At 33.9% G+C, this 20869-nt stretch overlaps 2 protein-coding genes across 2 annotated transcripts; one reads left to right on the top strand and one right to left on the bottom strand.

Moving 5' to 3' along the window:
- Nucleotides 1-3082: 3082 nt before the first annotated feature.
- Nucleotides 3083-7035, bottom strand: LOC145569238 (uncharacterized). The gene is made up of 4 exons (XM_081628605.1): nt 6858-7035; nt 6555-6668; nt 4773-4877; nt 3083-3645 (listed from the first exon to the last, which is right to left on the bottom strand). The coding sequence occupies exons 1-4, from the start codon at nt 6994-6996 to the stop codon at nt 3398-3400; spliced, it is 606 nt and encodes a 201-aa protein (XP_081484731.1). The 5' UTR covers nt 6997-7035; the 3' UTR covers nt 3083-3397.
- A 9014-nt stretch (nt 7036-16049) lies between these two features.
- On the top strand, nt 16050-20099 carry LOC145567797 (protein KINESIN LIGHT CHAIN-RELATED 1-like). Its single transcript, XM_081627179.1, has 3 exons — nt 16050-16941; nt 17605-18513; nt 19505-20099. Exons 1-3 carry the CDS (start codon nt 16283-16285, stop codon nt 19737-19739), a joined length of 1803 nt encoding a protein of 600 aa, XP_081483305.1. The 5' UTR covers nt 16050-16282; the 3' UTR covers nt 19740-20099.
- The last annotated feature ends 770 nt before the right edge of the window (nt 20100-20869 follow it).

Below are 20869 nucleotides of genomic sequence, written 5' to 3'. Positions count from 1 at the left end.
CTCCTCGTAATGATCGTTATAAATAATCTGAAATAGTACTAATATCGAAGTACGGAGTAAACAATTAATTCCAAAAAGAAATCGGGCAAAATATTTTTAGCGAAATAACAATGATAATTTTATTTATTTTTTTTTTTTAGAGAGCCACAAAGCTGAGGATAAATGTAAACTACTGACATTCGTTCAAAAAAAAAATTACGCGATTATATATGGCTTATGCTTAGTGTAATACATTAAGGGCATGTTCTCTTCAACTTAATTTCAGTTCAGTTTTAGCTCCAATCAGTTCAGCTCGGCTTAGTTTATCAGAACAGACCCTAATATGTATGAATTTTATAAATTATTTTTTCAAACAGTGAGAATATATGGGCTAAGTAATCTAGTGATAAGTCAGTTAAGTTAAATAGGATTACACCTATGCTTGTAATGAACTTACTCTTTATAGCTGATGATGGTGAGCTTTATATATCCTTGCACGCACTCCGTAGTACTTGTTAATTAACTTAAACGATCATTAAAAAATGAACCAATGTATTAATTTTAAGGTTTTAACACATATTGCTGTATATTTTATTTATTTATTTTTTATAGCAAGAAAAAAAAAAAGATTTGCAATTCACAATTTCACATGGTAAGTGAATAGGTAAATAAGGAGTTCTAAAGTTTTGAAACCGATGTACATGTTTGTAGGGAATATTACAAGCATTTCATACTTGAGCTCCACTGTAATCATACACTTAAATATGGTGGCGTCCAAAAGGAAGGAAGCTAAAGTAAAAGAGTCGCCAACAAGTTTTAGGAACTTATAAACCGTTCAAAGGGTGAAGGTTACACCCCTTGATCCATGAAATCACTAACTTCATAGTGGTCTTTAACCATGACTGGATATTCGAGAATAAAGGTACAAATCCAACCTAAAAGAGATTGACCATGCCCTAAAAATAGGCCTCTACTTTATTCTTCTCATATTCATGTGCGCTTTCTGACTAACATACAATCAATATATTAACCCTAAACCTGTTTAATTTATGTTGGTTGAATATTAATGCACAAACAAAACTATTATTGGCGATCACTGGAATTATAATCACATTAGCCTAAACCAAATTATTAATTATCTTATTAAGCGTGATTACAAGTACAAATTCCCTTTAATCCTGCAAGAGAAGGCGTGATCAAACAATAACAATAATATATCAAGCAATATAATAACAACCATCATCATCATAATATTCAATAAAGCATAATAATACTAGCAATATCCTAGGCATGATACTAACAAGATTAATAACAAATCCTAGCATGTCACTAAACATTAAAGATCAAACCTTTTTCCCTAACATGATACTAACATGATATAAGAAAGAATAGGAAACAACCTAAGCATGATGCTAGAAAGCAATGAAAGCATCCTAACATGATTCTAGGAATTAAAATAATATAAACATGCTTTCTATAGAAATATAGCAATGAAAACAACTTACTTGATTGTCTCGTATCTCTTTCTAATAACAAAATACATGCATTAGTAACTTCAAGGAAAATATTAAATCAAAAAATTAATTTAAATAATTGAAATAGGGATTTGGGACCAAACCCTCAGAAATTATCAACCTTTTACGTTTAGGGCGAAGTTAACTTCGAGCTTGGCTAAGTGTGTCTAGAACTCGTGAATGCGATATGTTGTATTTGAAAAGGGGAAGGCTTAGAAAGAGGGAGAAAGAATAAGCTTCTAGCTTAAGAGAGAGAAGAGAATAAAATTAGATGATGATTGTGAATGATTGAAAACGGGGAAACACAACCCTATTTATAGAGAAATAGTTCGGAAACGATAGAAAAGAGTTAGAATTCGAATCGGAAAAAAACTAGCTCCTGTCGCCAGCGCGAAACGACAAGCATCACGCATGGCAACAGGCTCTGTCGTTTGGCGCTAATTAAAAGATAAAACGCACTTTTCTACGGAATCCTTTCTTTAATATAATTAAACAATTAAACTTCGTGTTTATTGATTTTAAATCAAATTTTATCATAATAAAACACTTGTTTTATTTCAAATCAAATTCGTTATTCTCAAAAGATAATTATCAATCCTAACTCTATTAGAATTCAAAGTAACCTTCTAAATTACTCTAGAAAACCAGAATTAATCCTAATAATTTTAGGAACAATAATTAATGAGTTCTCCACTAGATCATTGGGCCATAAAACTATTTCAGACCCATTTAGTATTTTGGCCATAACTTCCTCATTATTCATCGGAATTTGGCTTATAACATATCATTGGAAAGCTCTTTGCAAGCCCGATCCAACTACACCATTATTAGACCCTTGTTATGGATCAAGCTAAATTGAACTGGCTATTTTCATAAAATAGAGTAGATTTTCGAAAATAGAAAGAAAGATTTTTATTAAAACGACCACATCACAAGACTTTCCATACTTTCACCTCGTTCGATAATCAAGTGACATGAAAAATATTCATCACGGGGTTTGGTTTTTGGGGAGACACATTTGGGTGTCTACAGTGTTTAATGCATAATACATACTTTGTGTGAAACACTAATACATTATCGATGGAACTTGTCATTTATGCTAGAGGATTTTGTGGAGCTTCAAGAGAAGGGAGGAGGGAAATCAAAAGCAGCTCAACCAAAAATCATTTAAGGGAATTCAGGGTACCGTTTACATTTATAAATACTTGTGTAACTAATAAAGTCAAAAAGGAAACACTCAAAGCTTTTGCTGAGGTATATGGGCAGGCTAAACCCAATTTTATAAGTCCACTAGGTTAAAATCCCGTGCTATGCACGATTGTTAAAACTTTTTGACAATTATATTACAAAATATAAAGTATATAAAAGATGTGCAGAAATATTTTATTTGGGTATATATAGAATATGTGTCAAACTGGAAAGAAAATATCATAAGGTATAAATATTTTACTTAAAGATTTTGCAAAACAAAAAAAAAAAAAAAAAAAAAACAAACAAGGCGGGAAAATTTTTCACAAGATAATGACAAGTGTCATTGGTTATTCGCTTTTAGTATAAGTTAATAGATAGATAGATAGATAGATAGATTCCGGGCTGATACAAGTTGAAGCTACAAATTTAGTGCAAGAACATTCATACAATGAGCAAAAAGGCGCATATCAGTGACTCTAGATCTCCTGATTCCAGGTTCTGGCGTTATTCAATTGAACATGCAACCCATCACATCTTTAACCCAGATATATTACAGGCGGAAAATTGCAGGAGACCACTAACAAAAAAAAGAACTCGATTTTACAGTCTGTACTTCCTTTTTTGGCTGAAGTGAAGTGGTAAGACTTCATTAATGCCCTTCAAAATGGATATTTATAATATGACTATCAAAAATTAGAAGTAAAAAACTTAATTTAAGATTCTTTGCCCTTCATAGTTATGGCTCTTTGAGCATTTAGTTGCTCTTCACGAGCTCGTTTAGCAGCCAGTTCTTCTTCATCAAGTATCCGGATGGGAGACCACTCAGGCAATTTCAAGTCGCTACCAAGCAATGAATCATAGTAGCTCTTCACCAGTGGTTGCAGTTTAAGTGTAGTGTAGTCAACTGCCGTTCCAGCAATAGCAAACATGATAGAGTAACGAACAGCCCCACGTTGGCCACCTGTAAGGAAACAATACAGAGGTATGTAGTTAGACAAATAATGGATTATTCACCCCCTCAACCCCTACCCCTTGCACCTGTTTCTAAAAAGCAATGCACTCTAACAGAGAACTATTTAGAAATTCACTTTTTAATGGTAATTACTAATTCACCGTCTATAATATAGGCGAAAAATACATATGCCACAAAATGTAAATACATAATCCCCAAGGGATGCCATGTATAAACCTTAAACAGCAAGAGAAACTGAATTATGTGCAGAATTTTTGCATTTGGAAGTTAACGGAGATAACTGCAAACCAATTGCCATCTTTATGCTCCTAATAAAATACTTTGTAGGACTAGAGGTTTCCAAGCATGCTTCTTTGAATATGACGCCACAGGCAGATAAGAAAGGCTATAAATTGCAATGCACCATTTGCAATTTGACTTGTTTGACGCAAAAGAAAATTGTTACCTGGTGAATAGAGAGACCACAATGCTAAGTTGGTCTGCACGAAATGTTGATAGGTTGCACTATGTCACTTCGACTCATATATCTATCTAAATTACTTGCATCGGACACTCAACACCACTATAAGGGTAAAGAATCCTTACCCGACACATTTATATTAGAGGAAAGTGGAGAAAACAATGTACTCCGTAGTGTATGCTCAAAAGTGGGCATGACATGATAATTCAATAAGAGATAGCAAACACATCAGCCCGAAATTTGTGGATATGTACTTATAATGTAAAAGACATTTGAAATCTTTCAAAATTTGTCTAATTCTAGAACAGGCCCTCCCACGTCCAAAATAGTAATCATTGGCACGTCTAACACTTAAGTAATAAGCACAGAACCACACCAAACAATCATACCTGTGTTGAGTAACATAAGTTGCATCTATTGTTTCATGGCAGAAATTAAGTGTTTGAAAATCTTTACAAGAAAAACATCGTGATCCTTAAAGAATTGGACAAAGACATACACACAGATTATGCTTTCAATTTACACGCTAAGTCTTAAGACCACTTATGAGCTGAGACAACAGGAAAAACTAAAAACGTCCAACAGTTTATTTTCCTCCAGTTACATGCTTCCTCTTTCTTTCCCTATTCCTTAATTGCTCTAGAAAAATACTAACCTTGGAGGCGGCCAAGAAGTGCTCCACTACAAAATCCTCCAATAGCAGAGTCGATAAGATCACCAGGTTCAGATTTTCGAGTTACTCTCGTAAACTCACGAGCTCCTGCAAGTCAAAAATCAAAATGCTCAGTTAAAACTATATACTCCGTACATAGAATGTCATTTTCACACAGTATGGCAGCAAATAGCATTTCAACATCACTATGTGCACTCAGAGAGCTTAAGGACAGTTTTAAGATTTCAAATAGAATAAAATTAGGTTAATGTCTATGGAAAAGAGACAGCATACAACCAATAAATGATATGAGCGAAATTCTTCGTGAGTTTAACCAAAATAAAACTATCATAATAGGAAGACAAGGGCAAGCACATGTCGTTTATCACGTTTGATAAAACAAGCACAAGGCATAAACTAAAACCTATAATGTTAGTCTCGTAAGTCATAAGCCTTGTCAGATTTTACACTTGGAAATGTTGAAGTCCTATATTCTGTTACTGAAATGCCAAGAGTCTTCTTTACACCCCCCTCCCCCACCACCACCGCCACCACAAAGGGCCCAAACATAATATCCCCTCAGATTTTTACAAAATGAGTCATCACCTTGAACAGTTAGCCACAGATTCTCCAACTAGTTTGGCCAGCTTAAAATACCAAACTCTTATAGCCTTGCCCCTCCACCCTGAAAGTTTTGATATCCCCACAGTTATTTTTTTTTTTTTTTTGCAACCCATCACGTTGAGCAATTAACCACAGATCCTCCAACTAATTTGGGCAACTTAAAACACCAAACCCTTCTGTCCTTGCCCCTCCCCCTGAAAGTTTTAAGCAGCAACTCTTCTCCAATCTACATCAGCATTTTTGCAAGGCATAGGACTTTCCTCAAGAATTGAAACATTGAAAGTATCTGGCTCAAGTATTAGTCCTGTTGAACTCCAACCTTTATGGCTTCACTATCTCAGGTTAGTGTTTGCCTAAAAATGTTCAAAAACTTAAGTCGAGTTCCTTAGGAGCAAGAAAATCTTCTATTTAACAAAAAAGTAATTATTAATTTCCTAAACCACAAACAATTTGACTTTCAACTCCACACACGAGCAAAAAATAAGCAAGGGTCAAACCTCGTTAAAAGAGTGTCCAACGGTAATTTGGCAACTGCAAAGGCCGACTTTCAAAGGCAAATTTCGCAATCTCATCAATCTCAAAACTTGGAGAGCCTAGGCCTACTTTCGCAAGCTCATAGGTAGATTTGTTAGAATGCAAACAAGGCTTTTGATGAAAGCAATACTTAACCCTAGCCAAGAATCTTAACTTCAATGATCTAATGCTACAGTCAGTCTGCAAATATTAATGGACTACCCAACAGTAATGGATTGACCATTCCACTCTAATCAAAAGCAAGCAGATAGTCCAAATGGTGTAAGGATCAAGAATTTGATCAAAAGAAGTCCTTGTGATTCATATTGTCTACCCTATAAATTTGGTATGGTTCATTTCTCTTTAATCACAAATTAGATATAATTTACTATAAAAATCCGCAAATCACTATGCAACTCCAAGAACATCTTTTGCATATCAAGAACAAGAATAGACATTTAGCAACAAGAATTCCATCAATACAGTCCAAGAGACACTATATAGTCATTAGTGCCATGAAATTATATACACTAACTACACATCAAAATCAATTAATACCATAAACGTTTACCATTTACTACTATCAAGTGATCATTCAAGTCAAAGTTAACAATTGAACATAATGATACTTATATTAAAGAACAATACCACAATAACAGCCGGCAACAATGGCAAGATTAGTAGCATACGTAGCTGAAACATTCGCAACGCCGTGAACTTTGCTATACTTTGACATCGCCCCAACTGCTCCACCAACAATCCCTAAAAATGCAAGAGAATTTAAAGTCAGCCATTTTCCTCTTCATTAATCTTAAGAATCAAGTTTATCTGACAATAACGAAATAATGCTAGAACTAAGAATCTGTATTATAAGAAAACAGAAATTCGGAAAAATTAGGGTTTTGGTGATTTGAGTTTGGGGAAAAGGGAAGAAGAGAGAGAGAGTTTGACCTCCGAGAAGGGTGGGATAGAAGATCCGCTCCATCCAGCCATCCGATGACGACGGAGTTGAAGGAGGAGCCGCCATATCTGGCATTTTATCGACTGCTGTTGTAGAGGTTGATGTTGGTGATGATGAAGAATTTGCCATTTTGTGCTTCAAAGGACTTCGTAGTTGATTAAATCAATCAGACAGGGATAATTCCTTGTGAATGGGGAAAGGAAGTCGCAAAACTCACAAGGAAGGCACGACATGACACATTGACGCTACACTATACTATACAGTCTGGTGTATACCCTATTAGTAAAATAGGTAACACGTTATTTTGTTCTGTGACCGTTTTATTTACTATATATGGAATTCTTGGTAATGAGAAAGAAAAGTCAAAAGGGCATGATTTGACACGACACAATATCTACTAGTAAAACACTTTAGACAACGTTAGAGTGATTCTGCAACTGTTATATGAATTACTTATTTACGGATTTAGAAACTAATGTGGCGAAACTACTATCATACGGAGTAATATCTACCACTTCATTATAGCAAAACTATGATTTTTTTTTCAAGCCAGCAAAACTATGATAATCAAGCTTTGGTTTGCATTTTTATTAGGGGTGATTTTTACGAAGGTGAATGTGTGCAAAGCGTGCTAAGAGCAACTTCAATGGTTGTAGCTAGGGACTTGCTTGCAATATTAAATAATCCCTAGCTACTAGCTTAACCATTGGGACTAAAAATGCAATTAGCTTAGCTAGGCAAATTAGCTTTGTCAAGCTAATTTGCTTAGAAAAAATCTTGCTAAAATAAAACAAATCAAAATAAATAAAATGAAATTTATCAACGTAAATTAAGAAGGTGTGGTCCATTTAAATAGTAAGCATTAGCTAGTCATTGGAGCTAAAATGACAATTAGCTTAAAAACTTATGTGGCATAGCAAGCTAATTTGACAATTAGCTTGTCATTGGAGTTGCTCTAAGATGCAATGAGTTGTTAATGAAAAAGGCATAACAGGTAGAGATCAAGCACCTCGTCAAAAAAAATAAAAAAATAAAAAAAAAATATCAAGCACGTGTATAGAGAAGGCAATCGAGCAACGGATTGACTTGCAAATCAGGGAGTAATCCATAACAACATTGAGTTGACTCAAGTCCTCCTAGCTCTTTGTCGTATTTTACATGATAATGTGATAGGTGTGGCTTGGTCATGTTTAGTCTCTCCCCAGGTTTTGTTTTTCCCCGAGGCTTTGCTTCTCTATTACATCAAAAAAAAAAAAAAAAAATACTAATAATAATAGAGCAAAATTGTCTCTAGATTGTTAGAATAAAAATGACTGTAAATTTGCTAATTAATGTCCTTATAAGTTATAACAATGTAAGGAGACTTTCCAAGATGGATTATCAATCGATTATAACTAATAATAATCAACCAAGTAAGACCATGTTCTGTTGAGCTATATCTGCTCTGCTTTGCACACATCGCTAATAATTGAGATTATTTACACACATCGCTAATAGTTAGGATTATTTTAAGCCAATTTCCCTAAAATTAATAACTTAAAAATCAACTATATAATATACAAAGTAATATTTAATAATTAAGATGTTGTAACATAAAATGACATTGGGTTTGAACCAGTAGCAGATCCAAGATTTTCGAACTGGTAAGTTACCATCAATAATTGATCACTTGTTTCAATCCAAAAATTATACTCGTATTAAAAAAATAAAAATTATATTTCACCAAAATGATTCCAAGCCAAAAATAGGACATAAAAATCCATACGACAACGGTACGTAAAAATTCAAGCTTACAAGTCGAAAGTACTCCAAATAAATAACATGTTACAAACAAATGGTACTATAAAATTATTACATTAAATTAACGTTATAAATTTTTACTTAATTGATAAGCTTTGTGGGAAAATATTAAAATTAGTGGAACAAATATTATATAAATAGAAAAAAGAATTATTAAAAAATTATATAAAAAAAAGGTGAGATAATTTAAGAGACCGGTTATCTAAAGAAAGCAGCGCAAAAAATCATTCATATTCAATGGCAGCAGAAAAGAGACCGGTTATCTCATGTAGTGAGATATTTTTTAAAAAAGAACCTAATGTAGTGCTAATCTCATGTAGAGTATGTAGAAATAGCAGCATCAAAGAGACCGCCTATCTATGAAAAGTAATAGGTGGTCTCTTTCATATTTTAAAATTAAAAAAAAAAAAAATTAATTTTTTTTTTTTTTTTCCTAGTGAGTCACGTGCACCACTGTGCATATGAATAGATCCGCCCCATTCACTGAACATTCTTGTGTCAAATGCGGATACTTGTGGAGTTGTATCTCATTCACTTTTCTGCTTGAAGTAGAATATTGATTCTTGACTTCTTCGTGTTATGTTTTGCTCACAGTTGGATGAAGTGGACATGGGAATGATGTATAAGGACCTCTTAGTTTATGGCCGACTGCGTAAAATTTACCGTCGTGGTCCTGTATCTATGTTCACGTTTGTACTATTTTGCTTCTTATTGATGAATACATATTCCGTTAAATCATCTACAAGCAATTAGGCTGAGAATTCACGTGAATATACACAGTAATCTACTGCATAATTTTCAGCTAGATAGAAAAACCTGCTTTGACTTTAACAAGGAATCCTTGAAACTAATAGGAGTTGGCTTTTGCTATATATCACAGTTTCAACTTCTTGTAGGATCTTTGCTTTAGATGGGGTTCAAAATTGACACCATCAGAAATTGCTGAAAAAGGTAAAGTACTTATTTAAGTACTACTCCATCAATCGGCACAAGATGATTGTCCTTACGCCTTCCTACCATGCAGAGGTATTTTTTCTACCAAACACTGTTTTCCTGGAAATAGGTAATATTGTAAGTTGTAAATCCTTATATTGTTGTTTTTTCTTGAAGAGTTATTCACCGAAGGACAATAGGTTCGATCTACGTCAGTTCTTGTACAACTCGAGATGGCCATTTCAATTCCGCAAAATTGATCAGCTTGTTAAGGAGATCAACGGTGACAAAGTTCTCCTGGGAAAATCAAATGACAAAGATAAATCAGAACTTGAATCGGGTCATACTGGTGGCATGGGAGTTGCAGCTGCTAGATCTGGAAACCCCAATGTGGAGTTTTTGGTTAAAATTGTATCAGTTACGCAAGTTGCTATTACATTATTAGCTCGGCGATAATTTAAAATTTTCACCCTTGACTTGTACATCTTATAGAGTTACGCTTTTAGAGTATCTGCCAATAATTACCTTGTTCAATTTATTCACCATAATTTTGTCTTTTACATCCTGAAGGGCATCAGGAACTTCACCATAATTCATCCAACAGTGACCAGACCTAGTTAGCTGATTTCTTTGTGCTCAAAGGCATTAGAGGTAGAAAATTAATAAGATAGACCTTAAGTGTATAATGGAAAGTTAAATGGTCAATAGATCCATGAGATGTATGTCTTTGATCTAGATGGGAAGTTGTCTCAGATGTCGGACATTGACACATTGTTGTTTGTTCAATACATTTACCTGTACAACGACTAACGTGATTTTTAGCTTTTCACAGAAATTTGAAGGTTGAGTGAGGTTAAATTCTTTGCTCTTTTGAAGTCATCTACTTGAAAGGTGCAACCGTTTATGCAGTTTTTTTTTTGTTTTTTTTTTTTTTTTTTTTTTTGAATGGGGGATTTATGCACTTAAACACAAGGCAATCTATATCTATCAAACAATATAGTGCTTTATACTTCAACTTTTTGGCCTATATAGTTCATAGTTTAAGGACAGGCTTAACATTTAACCAACATTGAATTGCTAAGAACTACTTGTCAATTTGAATCCGAATTATTCATATCAATAATGAGGAAGACCAAATGGAAAACATCCTTATGTCATTGCTATTGGGAGGGCTATCAACTCACAAATTGGCTAGTAATTGAGGTGTGACCAAAGATGAGAAAGTTAATATTCATGAATAATGACTCTTTCGGACCTTTGAAGTATGGTCCGGAGTATGAAGAAGAAGACGATGTTACATATTAATTGTAATTTCTTGCATATTAGTTTAGGGCTTGTTCTCTTCAGATTATTTTCAGTTCAATTCATTTTAATTTTTTTCTTAATTTCCTTCTCTCATAAAATATTCAGTTCAATTCAATTAATCAGAACATACCTTTAATTTATTTGGAGCAAGCCCATCATCTTTAGAACACCAGAAAATTATTAAAGAAAAGTTGGTGGTAAGGCTGTCAAACGGGTCGTGTCGTGTCGGGTTCGTGTTCGTGTCGATATTAAACGGGTTGAAAAACCCTTGACCCAAACCTAACCCGTTTATTAAACAGGTTGAAAACCCTTGACCCAAACCTAACCCGCTTATTAAACGGGTTACCCGTGTAACCTTTTACCCAAATAGTATGTAATAAACTAATTAATATTCAAAAAAAAAAAAAAAAAAAAAGACATCATTAGTTCATTAAAGATACTACAACAATTTTAAGTTAGTAATTTTAACAATATATACCACAAGGGTTTAAAGTTAGTAGTTTTAACTATATAACCATACATAAGAATTGTTTCAAATTAACCGCAAAATTAGATTTAATTTACAAAAGATGAAAATTATAATTTTTTCGCCAAATTAACCGCCAAAAAATTACCAAAATGTACAAATGGTGTCAAGGTAATTTACAAAATTACAAGTTTTGAATAAAAAATTTCAATTTTTTTTACTACTCAATTAATAGATTAAGCGTGTCGGGTTCGGATTGACAGGTTGTCGTTCAACCTATTTATTTAATTGGGTTATGCGTGTCGGTTTCGGGTTGAAAATTTCAACCCAAACCTAACCCGTTTACTTTCGTGTCGTGTCCGTGTCGACCCAATTATGTAAACGGGTTGAGAATTCTTGACCAAACCCGCTTATTTCATGTCGGGTTCTCGTGTCATGTCAGCTTTTGACAGCCTACTTGGTGGCAGCATGCTACAATTATAAAGTTAGTACTCCATATAAACGTATGATGTAAAATCACACAATTGTACAGAGTTTAATGGCAACATTCCACCTATTTTGGGGATTATTTTAACCAATATTATTTGTTCAGCATAATTCCATAAACTTAATGATGATATCTTTTTCATTTTACTAAAGCTGGCCCAAAATCCTATAGTACTTGAGCTTTCTAAGCAAGCCCAAACTCACATGCTTAATGCCCCAACTTCAAGAATACGTGTGTGTTTGTATTTCTAAATCCTAGATTGAATTTAAAATAAAAAAACTACTCTAGTCCGAATTGGTCAATTTTCACCCTGATAAGACCAATTATTTTCGAACACGTACCTAATTTCATGGTTGTTATCTTCAGTTTCTGACTTGTCAAGATTTGATATTCCGTATTTCTCCCTATCCCTCTTTTTTTTTTTTCTTTTTTTTCTTTTTTTTCTTTTTCTTTTTTTGTTATTATTATTACGAATTTAATAAAAATAATCAACTCATGCATAAGAATTAAGAACTAATAATGATTATGAAAAGCTAAAAAAAGACTTGAAAATCAAACAAATCCGTATTAGGTGTGCCTAATTATGCTTTAAGTTCCTAAATCAATATAGAATTTAAAATTATATAGAGTATTACTAAACACAAGTTAGTACGGAGTAATCTTCAAGAATTATTACCTCATGACTTTTAAAAATGTGTATTCCTTTTATCGTTTTTAAACTATGTTAGTGGGTTTGAAATTTTAAACCTCTAATCTAAAATATGGAAGATACCATCTTTATCGACAAAACCTAACTCATTTATGTATCGAGGAATTTCATATGATTCATCCACTTCATATACAAAGTATATATTTTGTTTACAATTTACTGTATTTTGTTTACAATTTACTGTATTTTGTTTACAATTTACTGTATTTTGTTTACTACATTAGTTCTTTTAACGCCACATTATTTCCACATTTTTATTCACTCTTATATCAACATTTTAAATTCTTTTTGTAATACCCCATATTTTTAATGTATTTTATAAATAATTTATTTATTTATAAAATATAATTTTGGGTCAAATTATTTTTATCATGGGATTTAAATAATACAAGGTTTAATTTTTGGGTTAATAAATATTCAATTCAAATATAATCCATCTTCATAATAAACCTAATTATTCTATTTTTACATTTGGGCTACCTATTCTATTATTCAAGTCTACAATTTTTATAAAGCCCAAACCTACCCAAAACAACCCTACACTATAAATACTCATTCAATTTCTAAAATTTTCCCACACAAAAGGTTAGTCTTATTTTCTTTCTCCTTTAGTTATTCCTTTTATTTTTCTTTTCCTTTTATTTTTTCTTTTTCTTTCTTTCCCTTTCCTCCATACGTGAGCATTGCTCACTATTGTTGCTGCCACCACGAGCCGCCCAGCCTGACGCTGCCGTCGTCCAGTCGTCGGCGACCACTAGTCCGTCGGCGACCCACCTCTAGTAGCAGCCCACCGTGGCTGCTCTTCTCTCTCTTCCCTTTGTTTTGTTTTGTTTTTTTTATTATTTTTTTTTATTTTGCTTAAAGTTATTAATTTTGTTTATGTTTTGATTTTATAGTATGAATATTATATTTTTAGTATCAAATTCATGATTTTGATGGTTTAAACTTATAATTTCATATTACAATTGTGTTTTAAATTTTCAGATTTTGTAATTTATAAACCTAGGGTTTTAATTTATGAAAGATGGGATTTTTAAGGGTTTTTATATAAATTAATTTAGGGCTTTTATATATATAGTGATTCTATGGATTAATTAAGCATAAAAGTGATGTTTTAGTGAAGTTTTGAAGGGTTTTTAATAAATCTAAAATGCTGGAATTTTGCCTAAAGTATGATTTTTAGTGTTTTATAAAAAGGGTATAATTACCCATTAAAGACGAGTTTAATTAAGGGTTTTAAGATAATTTTCAGATTATTATAAGTTGTTTAAAGTGAGTTTAAGTTGCTCGAAATTGTGTATACAAGGTTAATTAATATAGTATTATTGTCCCTTTATGTAGGAGACTTGATTCGGGAATTGTTGTAATGTTCTCGGCTATTTTAGGGGCTAATTTGAGGTACGTACGCGTACTCGGAAATTTATTAAGCGCGTAAAAACATGCTAGGATTTATTTAAGTGATTCCAAGTTAGTGTCATGCTAGGAAAATGAGCTATTTAAGTGTCTTCGTACGCAGGAATTAAATTATATTTTTGGCGCCTTCGTGAACTTAAGGTGTTTCCAACATCGAGGGATAGGATTGTGGCGCATTATGCGTTTAAGGTGTCTTTGACACTGAGGTAGATTAAAAAGGGTTCAACATTTAAAGATTACGTGGTCACTAATTATTCAAGAATTAAATTGGTATGTTTGATTGTTTGAATAATTATTATGATTGATTGTATTATGGTTTGAGAGTCATCATCAAGTCTAATAATATGTAAATAATGTAAAGTGAGAGATTACGCATCAAAACTCTTGGAACGTATTTAACTTGAGTATGAACATATGGGGGGAGTTATGCAACTTTATATTTGACCATAACTTCTTCTGGGAGTACAGGAAGCTGTATTTTCCTTTTATTATTTTGCGCAGAAATTCCGCCACTTACGAGTGGTTCTTTTATACTGGCACAGTTAGCTCCCGTATTAGTACCCCTTTATTGGGGCAGGATAGGGGGAAACCCGTTCGATGCGACATCAAGCTAATTAATAAATTAGTTATGTATTAGTTGGTCATTGAGTATGTTGTATGTTTGTAAACAGGTACAACAAGGTAAGTCGTGTGATGATAGGGTGAAAGTATGTTAGTGTGTTTTATTTACGCTTATGTACTCGACATTACTGATTGTGTGCTTGAATGTTTGTTTGGCCTTGTCTTTGTCTTGGCCTTACGACGACCCATTTCTAATGACAAGTAGTGGGGATAAGTAGAGAAAAGCGTTTCGGGTGGTGAAGCATATTCATGAAGGGCATGAGTGAAGAGCGAATCATGCTTAGTTTCTATAAGACTATGATGTGTTTTATTGCTTTGAATATTGTATATTTATTAATACTTGTGAGACTAACGCAAAGATTTTGGTATTTTTCGGTTTTAATAAGGGCCTACAATGGTTCTAAGTTCTAGGTTGACTTCGTTTTACTTTGCTTTGACTTTACTTTCGTTTGGTTGACTTTTTAAGTTGACTTGTTTTGAATGTTTTTAAATATAGTCTTTCGCTGTGTGTCTTTGATAATTGCCTTGGCCGTTTTCACAGTGGCGGTAATATCTTATATTTTCCTATTTTGAGTATTTAAAAAGAGCAAAACATGTATTTTGAAGGAAAGGAATTTCTAGGGTGTTACACTTTTACGAATAGTAAGTGTTAAGAATCTTAGGGCCTGTTCTCATTGACTGAAGTGAACTGAATTTATTAGAGCTGAACTGAACTGAATTGAACTAAGTTGAACTGAACTAAACTTATTAATTAGTGATTTTTAACTACGGATTAATGATCTTTGACTATTTATTATTATTATTATTATTATTATATAGATGTGTATATACAAATATACATATTAAAATATTTAAGAAAAATATACTATATAATTAAAATATTTATGAAAAATATATTAAAAACATGGAACCCCAAAACATTTTAAAAACATATACTATATAATTAAAAAATAAAATATTAAAATGATAAAAGAACACAAAACACTTTTTAAAAAATTCTCAAAATGAAAAAAATAAAATAATAAAAAAAAGAGTTGGGCCGGTCTTATTTAAAAACTAACTTGATCCTATTTTTACTCCTAGCTCGTCAAATAATGAAATATGGTATACTAGTCATTAAGTGAAATATGGTATAATCGTATAATAGACATTATTATTATTATTATTATTATTGTCGTTGTTGTAATATAAGTTTAAAAGTATGAAATTTGGCTTTATATCATTAGCAATATCATTAAACATAAAGTAAAATGAACTGAAATTAATTTGATGAGAACAAGCCCTTGCTCCATGAAATCATATGAAAACGAGAGAGTATATTAAACCGATTTTAAAAACTTTTATTGAAAGAGGAAAAATAAAAATAAAAAATCCCCAATACAATTCATTCCAAAACCCCAAAAGCAACAAAAATCCAACGACCAAAAAATAACTTCCCATAATTTCATTCCTTTCCTTTCTTTCCCTTCTCTCTCCAACATCTTCTCCTGTAACCTTCTTTTGCTTCCATTTCCATCCTTTCTCACCTCACTCACCTTTCACCACCAACAAATACACACATTCATTCCTTCACTTTCTCCTTAATCTCTTCTTCTTCTTCTTCAATCTTCATCTTCTTCCTTCAACTACCCCCCTTTCAATTTCATCCTCACTTTCTCTCTCCTCCATTTCTACTCCCAAAATGCCAGGCTTAGTCTCTGCTAAAACTCCCCCTCCAACACTTTCTCTCTCCTCCACTGAACCCACCTCCCAGATCCGCCCCTCAACTGGGTCACGCCTCAACTCCCCTTCTCCTGCTCCTAAACGAACTCCCTCTCCTTCACCTTCAACTTCCCGGGCTAAACCCTCCCCTGATCGGAGCTCCGGGAAGAAAAAACCCGACCCGCAAAAAACCCCTCTCAATCTAGACGAATCTTCCCTTGATAACCCGGATCTAGGCCCGTTTCTTTTGAAGCTTGCTAGAGATACTATTGCTTCTGGGGATGGCCCGGTTAAGGCCCTAGATTATGCGATTCGAGCGTCGAAATCGTTTGAGAGATGTGCGGTTGAAGGGGAACCCAGTTTGGATTTGGCGATGAGTCTTCATGTTGTTGCAGCGATTTATTGCAGTTTAGGGAGGTTTGATGAAGCGATTCCAGTTCTGGAAAGAGCGATTCAAGTTCCAGATGTTTCGAAAGGAGCTGATCATGCTTTAGCTGCGTTTTCTGGGTTTATGCAGTTGGGTGATACTCATTCTATGTTGGGTCAGCTTGATAAATCGATTGAGTGTTATAAAGATGGGTTGAAGATCCAGATTCAAACTCTTGGGGATTCTGATCCCAGAGTTGCCGAAACTTGTAGGTCTGTTATTTTTAAACTACTTTATTTTATTTGCTTGTTATATTTTATTTCGGGGTCGGGGTGATAATCCTGATATTTAAGACTTGTGATCAAATCCCGTCTACTTCTCGAACCCGATATTTAAGACCTGGGATCAAATCTCGTCTAGTTCTCAGTATTACTTTAAAAGAGAAGAGAGAGATTGTTTTATTTTACTGTATATTTTTTTGGGGGGTGGCGATAATTTTAGTGTTGCAGGCGGATTGTATATGCTTATTATTAGTCCAATTTGGATTTTTTCTTGGTTTATGTTTGTGAATTTGGTTTTTTTAGTTTTGAACTTTGATTAAATGAGGATATACTAATTTAGCTCTTAGTTTAAAAAAAATAAGATTAAGCTTTTAGTTTTTGGTCTGATGAATTAACTAATTTAGGAAGTAATATGACAGATTACAGCTTTAGTTTGGTGGATTAATTGCGGTTTGATGCTGAATTAAATGCTGCTTAAAACAATGATTAAAAGTGTAAGAAATTTGTCACTTTTGATAAACAAGTTTGAGTTTTAGTGTCAGATATTAGCTAGCATGTCATATTCTAACAATTTACAATCATGCTGTTAGGTAGGGATTTTTTCTTTCTTTGTTTATTCTTTATTTGAATTGTTGGTGGTTGTATCATTATTAGGTACTTGGCTGAAGCTCATGTCCAGACTATGCAATTTGAGGAAGCTGAAAGATTGTGTAAGCAAACCCTAGAAATCCACCGCGTTCATAGTGCTCCTGCGTCTCTTGAGGAGGCAGCTGATCGCCGTTTGATGGCTCTCATATTAGAGGCAAAGGCGGACTATGAGTCAGCCCTGGAGCACCTTGTTCTCGCTAGCATGGCAATGATTGCCAATGGACAAGAAACTGAGGTTGCTGCTATTGATGTTAGCATTGGCAACATATACCAGTGCCTCTGCCGTTTTGATGAGGCTGTTTTTTCCTATCAGAAGGCCTTGACTGTCTTTAAATCATCCAAGGGTGAGAACCACCCTTCTGTTGCATCTGTGTTTGTTCGCCTTGCTGATCTGTATTACAAGACCGGAAAACTTAGGGAGTCGAAATCTTACTGTGAGAACGCATTGAGGATATACAACAAACCTGTTCCTGGAACGTCACAAGAGGAGATTGCCAGTGGATTGAGTGACATTGCAGCTGTTTATGAATCAGTTAATGAGCCTGAGGAGGCATTAAGGCTTTTGGAGAGGGCTATGAAATTGTTGGATGATAAGGCTGGTCAGCAGAACACTATTGCAGGGCTAGAAGCACGCATGGGTGTGATGTATTACTTGATTGGCAGATATGGTGAAGCTTTGGTTGCTTTTGAAAGTGCAGTTACTAAGCTTAGGGGCAGTGGAGAAAGAAAGTCAGCTTTCTTTGGTGTATTGTTGAATCAGATGGGATTGGCGTGTGTGCAGTTGTTTAAGATAGACCAGGCCGCTGAATTGTTTGAAGAGGCTAGAGCAGTCTTGGAGCAAGAATGTGGCCCTTGTCACCAAGACACTCTTGGAGTATATAGCAACCTTGCAGCTACTTATGATGCTATGGGAAGGTATCAATTTCTCTTTCACTTGTACTCATGCTTTCTTGTTGATGTTCTGTGCTTGTTTGACTACGTGATATACTGATATTACTGACATGTTTAAAATCTTTGGCTTTAGCTACATTACCAATATACAAGTATTTCTTATTTATGTTAACAGTTTCAGATTTAATTTTCCTTAATTTTTGAGGGGACAGACATGCGTGAACATTTATAGGCACATATCTCTTTGGTTTTATATTTGAGAGGTGATAGTAGTTTTGCTTAAGAAATTAAGTAGTGTTTAGCTCATACTTTGGCAAAGTAAAGAGAATGTACAATGTTTTTGAGGTCCTTGGGGTAGATTTTCTAGTAATGGTTGATTATAGCGAGCTTTAAGTAAGACAGGTCAGCGCAATCAGTGTATAATTTACTTCTACTGTATTATGCTTATTGACACTTGGAGAGGAAAGAATGGGGAAAGTTTTAGTGGATGTGATTTTCGATAAGCAACAAAAACCATGGTAAATTTTAACTAAAAAGCAGGTACTCTTCAACACCTTTTGCAGTGAGGGGTGGGTAGAGGATTATCTTGTACCATTTTTTCTTCACTTCTTTTGCAGCCTTCAGCCTTGGCCTGAGCCTCTGAGGTATCTAGAATTTGCTTTAATTCGAGTTAACCTGCTTTTATTTTACTCTTTAATGTATGATTCTTTATTTTATACTCAGTATATATGTTGGATGGATGAGGGATGAGTCACATGAGTGTAGCTCTTTGACAGTTATGCGTTTTACTCTTTCCTTAGGAACTGGTCTTAAAAGAAAAAGGGCCACCTTTTGAAACTTCCAACGTTAGGCTGTTTTCTTTCAGTATGATGCTTTATAAATTCATTATTTTATTGGGTGAGAGAATGGCGCTGATATAAGTGATATAGACATAGTAGATGCTAGCCTGTTACTGAATGATATTGTCAACTGTTGATAGAGGATAGATAATGATGTATTGGCCATGTTATTACAGAGTAGAAGATTCTATTGAGATCCTGGAGTATGTCGTCAAGTTGAGGGAAGAAAAGCTAGGTACAGCCAATCCTGACTTTGATGATGAGAAGAGCAGGCTTGCCGAGCTATTAAAAGAAGCTGGCAAGAGCAGAAATAGGAAAGCAAAATCCCTGGAAAACCTCATTGATCCAAACACAAAGAGAACAAAGAAAGAGTCGACGAAGAGGTGGGGAGGGTTGGGTTTTAGGATTTGAGGAAGCAGCTCCTCCGAAATTCTAGCTGCTCTCTTGTGTAACATATAGTGTATAGTTTTAAATATGTAAGCTTGTGTGCCCTTTCCTTTAAAAGGTCTTAGTTTCTTCCCTTGATTTCATTTATTTTTAATTGATTGCTTAAAGCGAATTTTATTCTTCTGTCTTTCGACCTGGAGCTCTCCTATGGGAAGAAATTGATGTCATAGGGTCTGCATTGCGTATATGGATGAGCTCTCTAAAGTACCCTTTATTTTCTGATTATTATTAGTAGTGTTTGCCACTGTAAGCTGTAACACTGTAAGTTATTGTACTCAGGAAAAGAGAATGCATGCCGATGAAAGGAAAGCTGTCTTGGGATAACTCTATGGTTGATTCTTTTGGTCGATGAATTGTGGCCTGTATGATTCTTGATTCAGTTTGCTTGATGCTTGTTGTTAGGTTTCGCACCTGTACTTACGTAGTCTATTACGGAGCATGTCCATTGGATGGTGTTTTTCTCAACTTAATAATAGTTTCAACAAAAAATGGTTCATATTAGTTGAGATTATTGATACAAGCTCTCCGTATAGTTAATCTAATCTTTATATAGATAAGTTAAAGCAAGTCAATTATAAATGAGTAAATAAATTGAGAAAATCTCAAATCTCCTTTACCTACATTAAAAAAGTTCCATTTCAAGTCTTAGGGCCTGTTCTCATTGACTGAAATGAGCTAAACTGAACTGAACTGAACTTATTAGAGCTGAGCTGAACTGAATTGAATATTTTATAAGAGAAGGAAATTAGGAGCTGAATTGAACTGAACTGAACTTATTAGAGCTGAACTGAACTGAAAATAATCGTATGAGAATAGGCCCTTAGTCTTCGTTGAAGTATAATCGAGCCGCCATTTTCTCCGCTCTCCTTCGCTGCATTCATTTTCTCTTTACACCCCTTTACTCTCTTGTCCAAAATTTCAGAGGTCAACTTCACCACATTTTATCTCAACTTTTCTTGACTAAAAAGGTAGGTATAATTTTATACGGTCAAAATTAGATTGATATGTCATATACTAATATGTAAAATCTAATACGGAGTACAAGTATATTATTTGTTTGAATTTATTTATAAATTGTGATTTAAAATATCCAT

This window comes from Chenopodium album, chromosome 11, assembly GCF_948465745.1.
Source record: "Chenopodium album chromosome 11, dcCheAlbu1.1, whole genome shotgun sequence".
In the NCBI taxonomy this organism is placed as follows: Eukaryota; Viridiplantae; Streptophyta; class Magnoliopsida; order Caryophyllales; family Amaranthaceae; genus Chenopodium; species Chenopodium album.
Note: the sequence above shows the minus strand (reverse complement) of the source record. Positions and strands in the feature narration are given on the sequence as shown.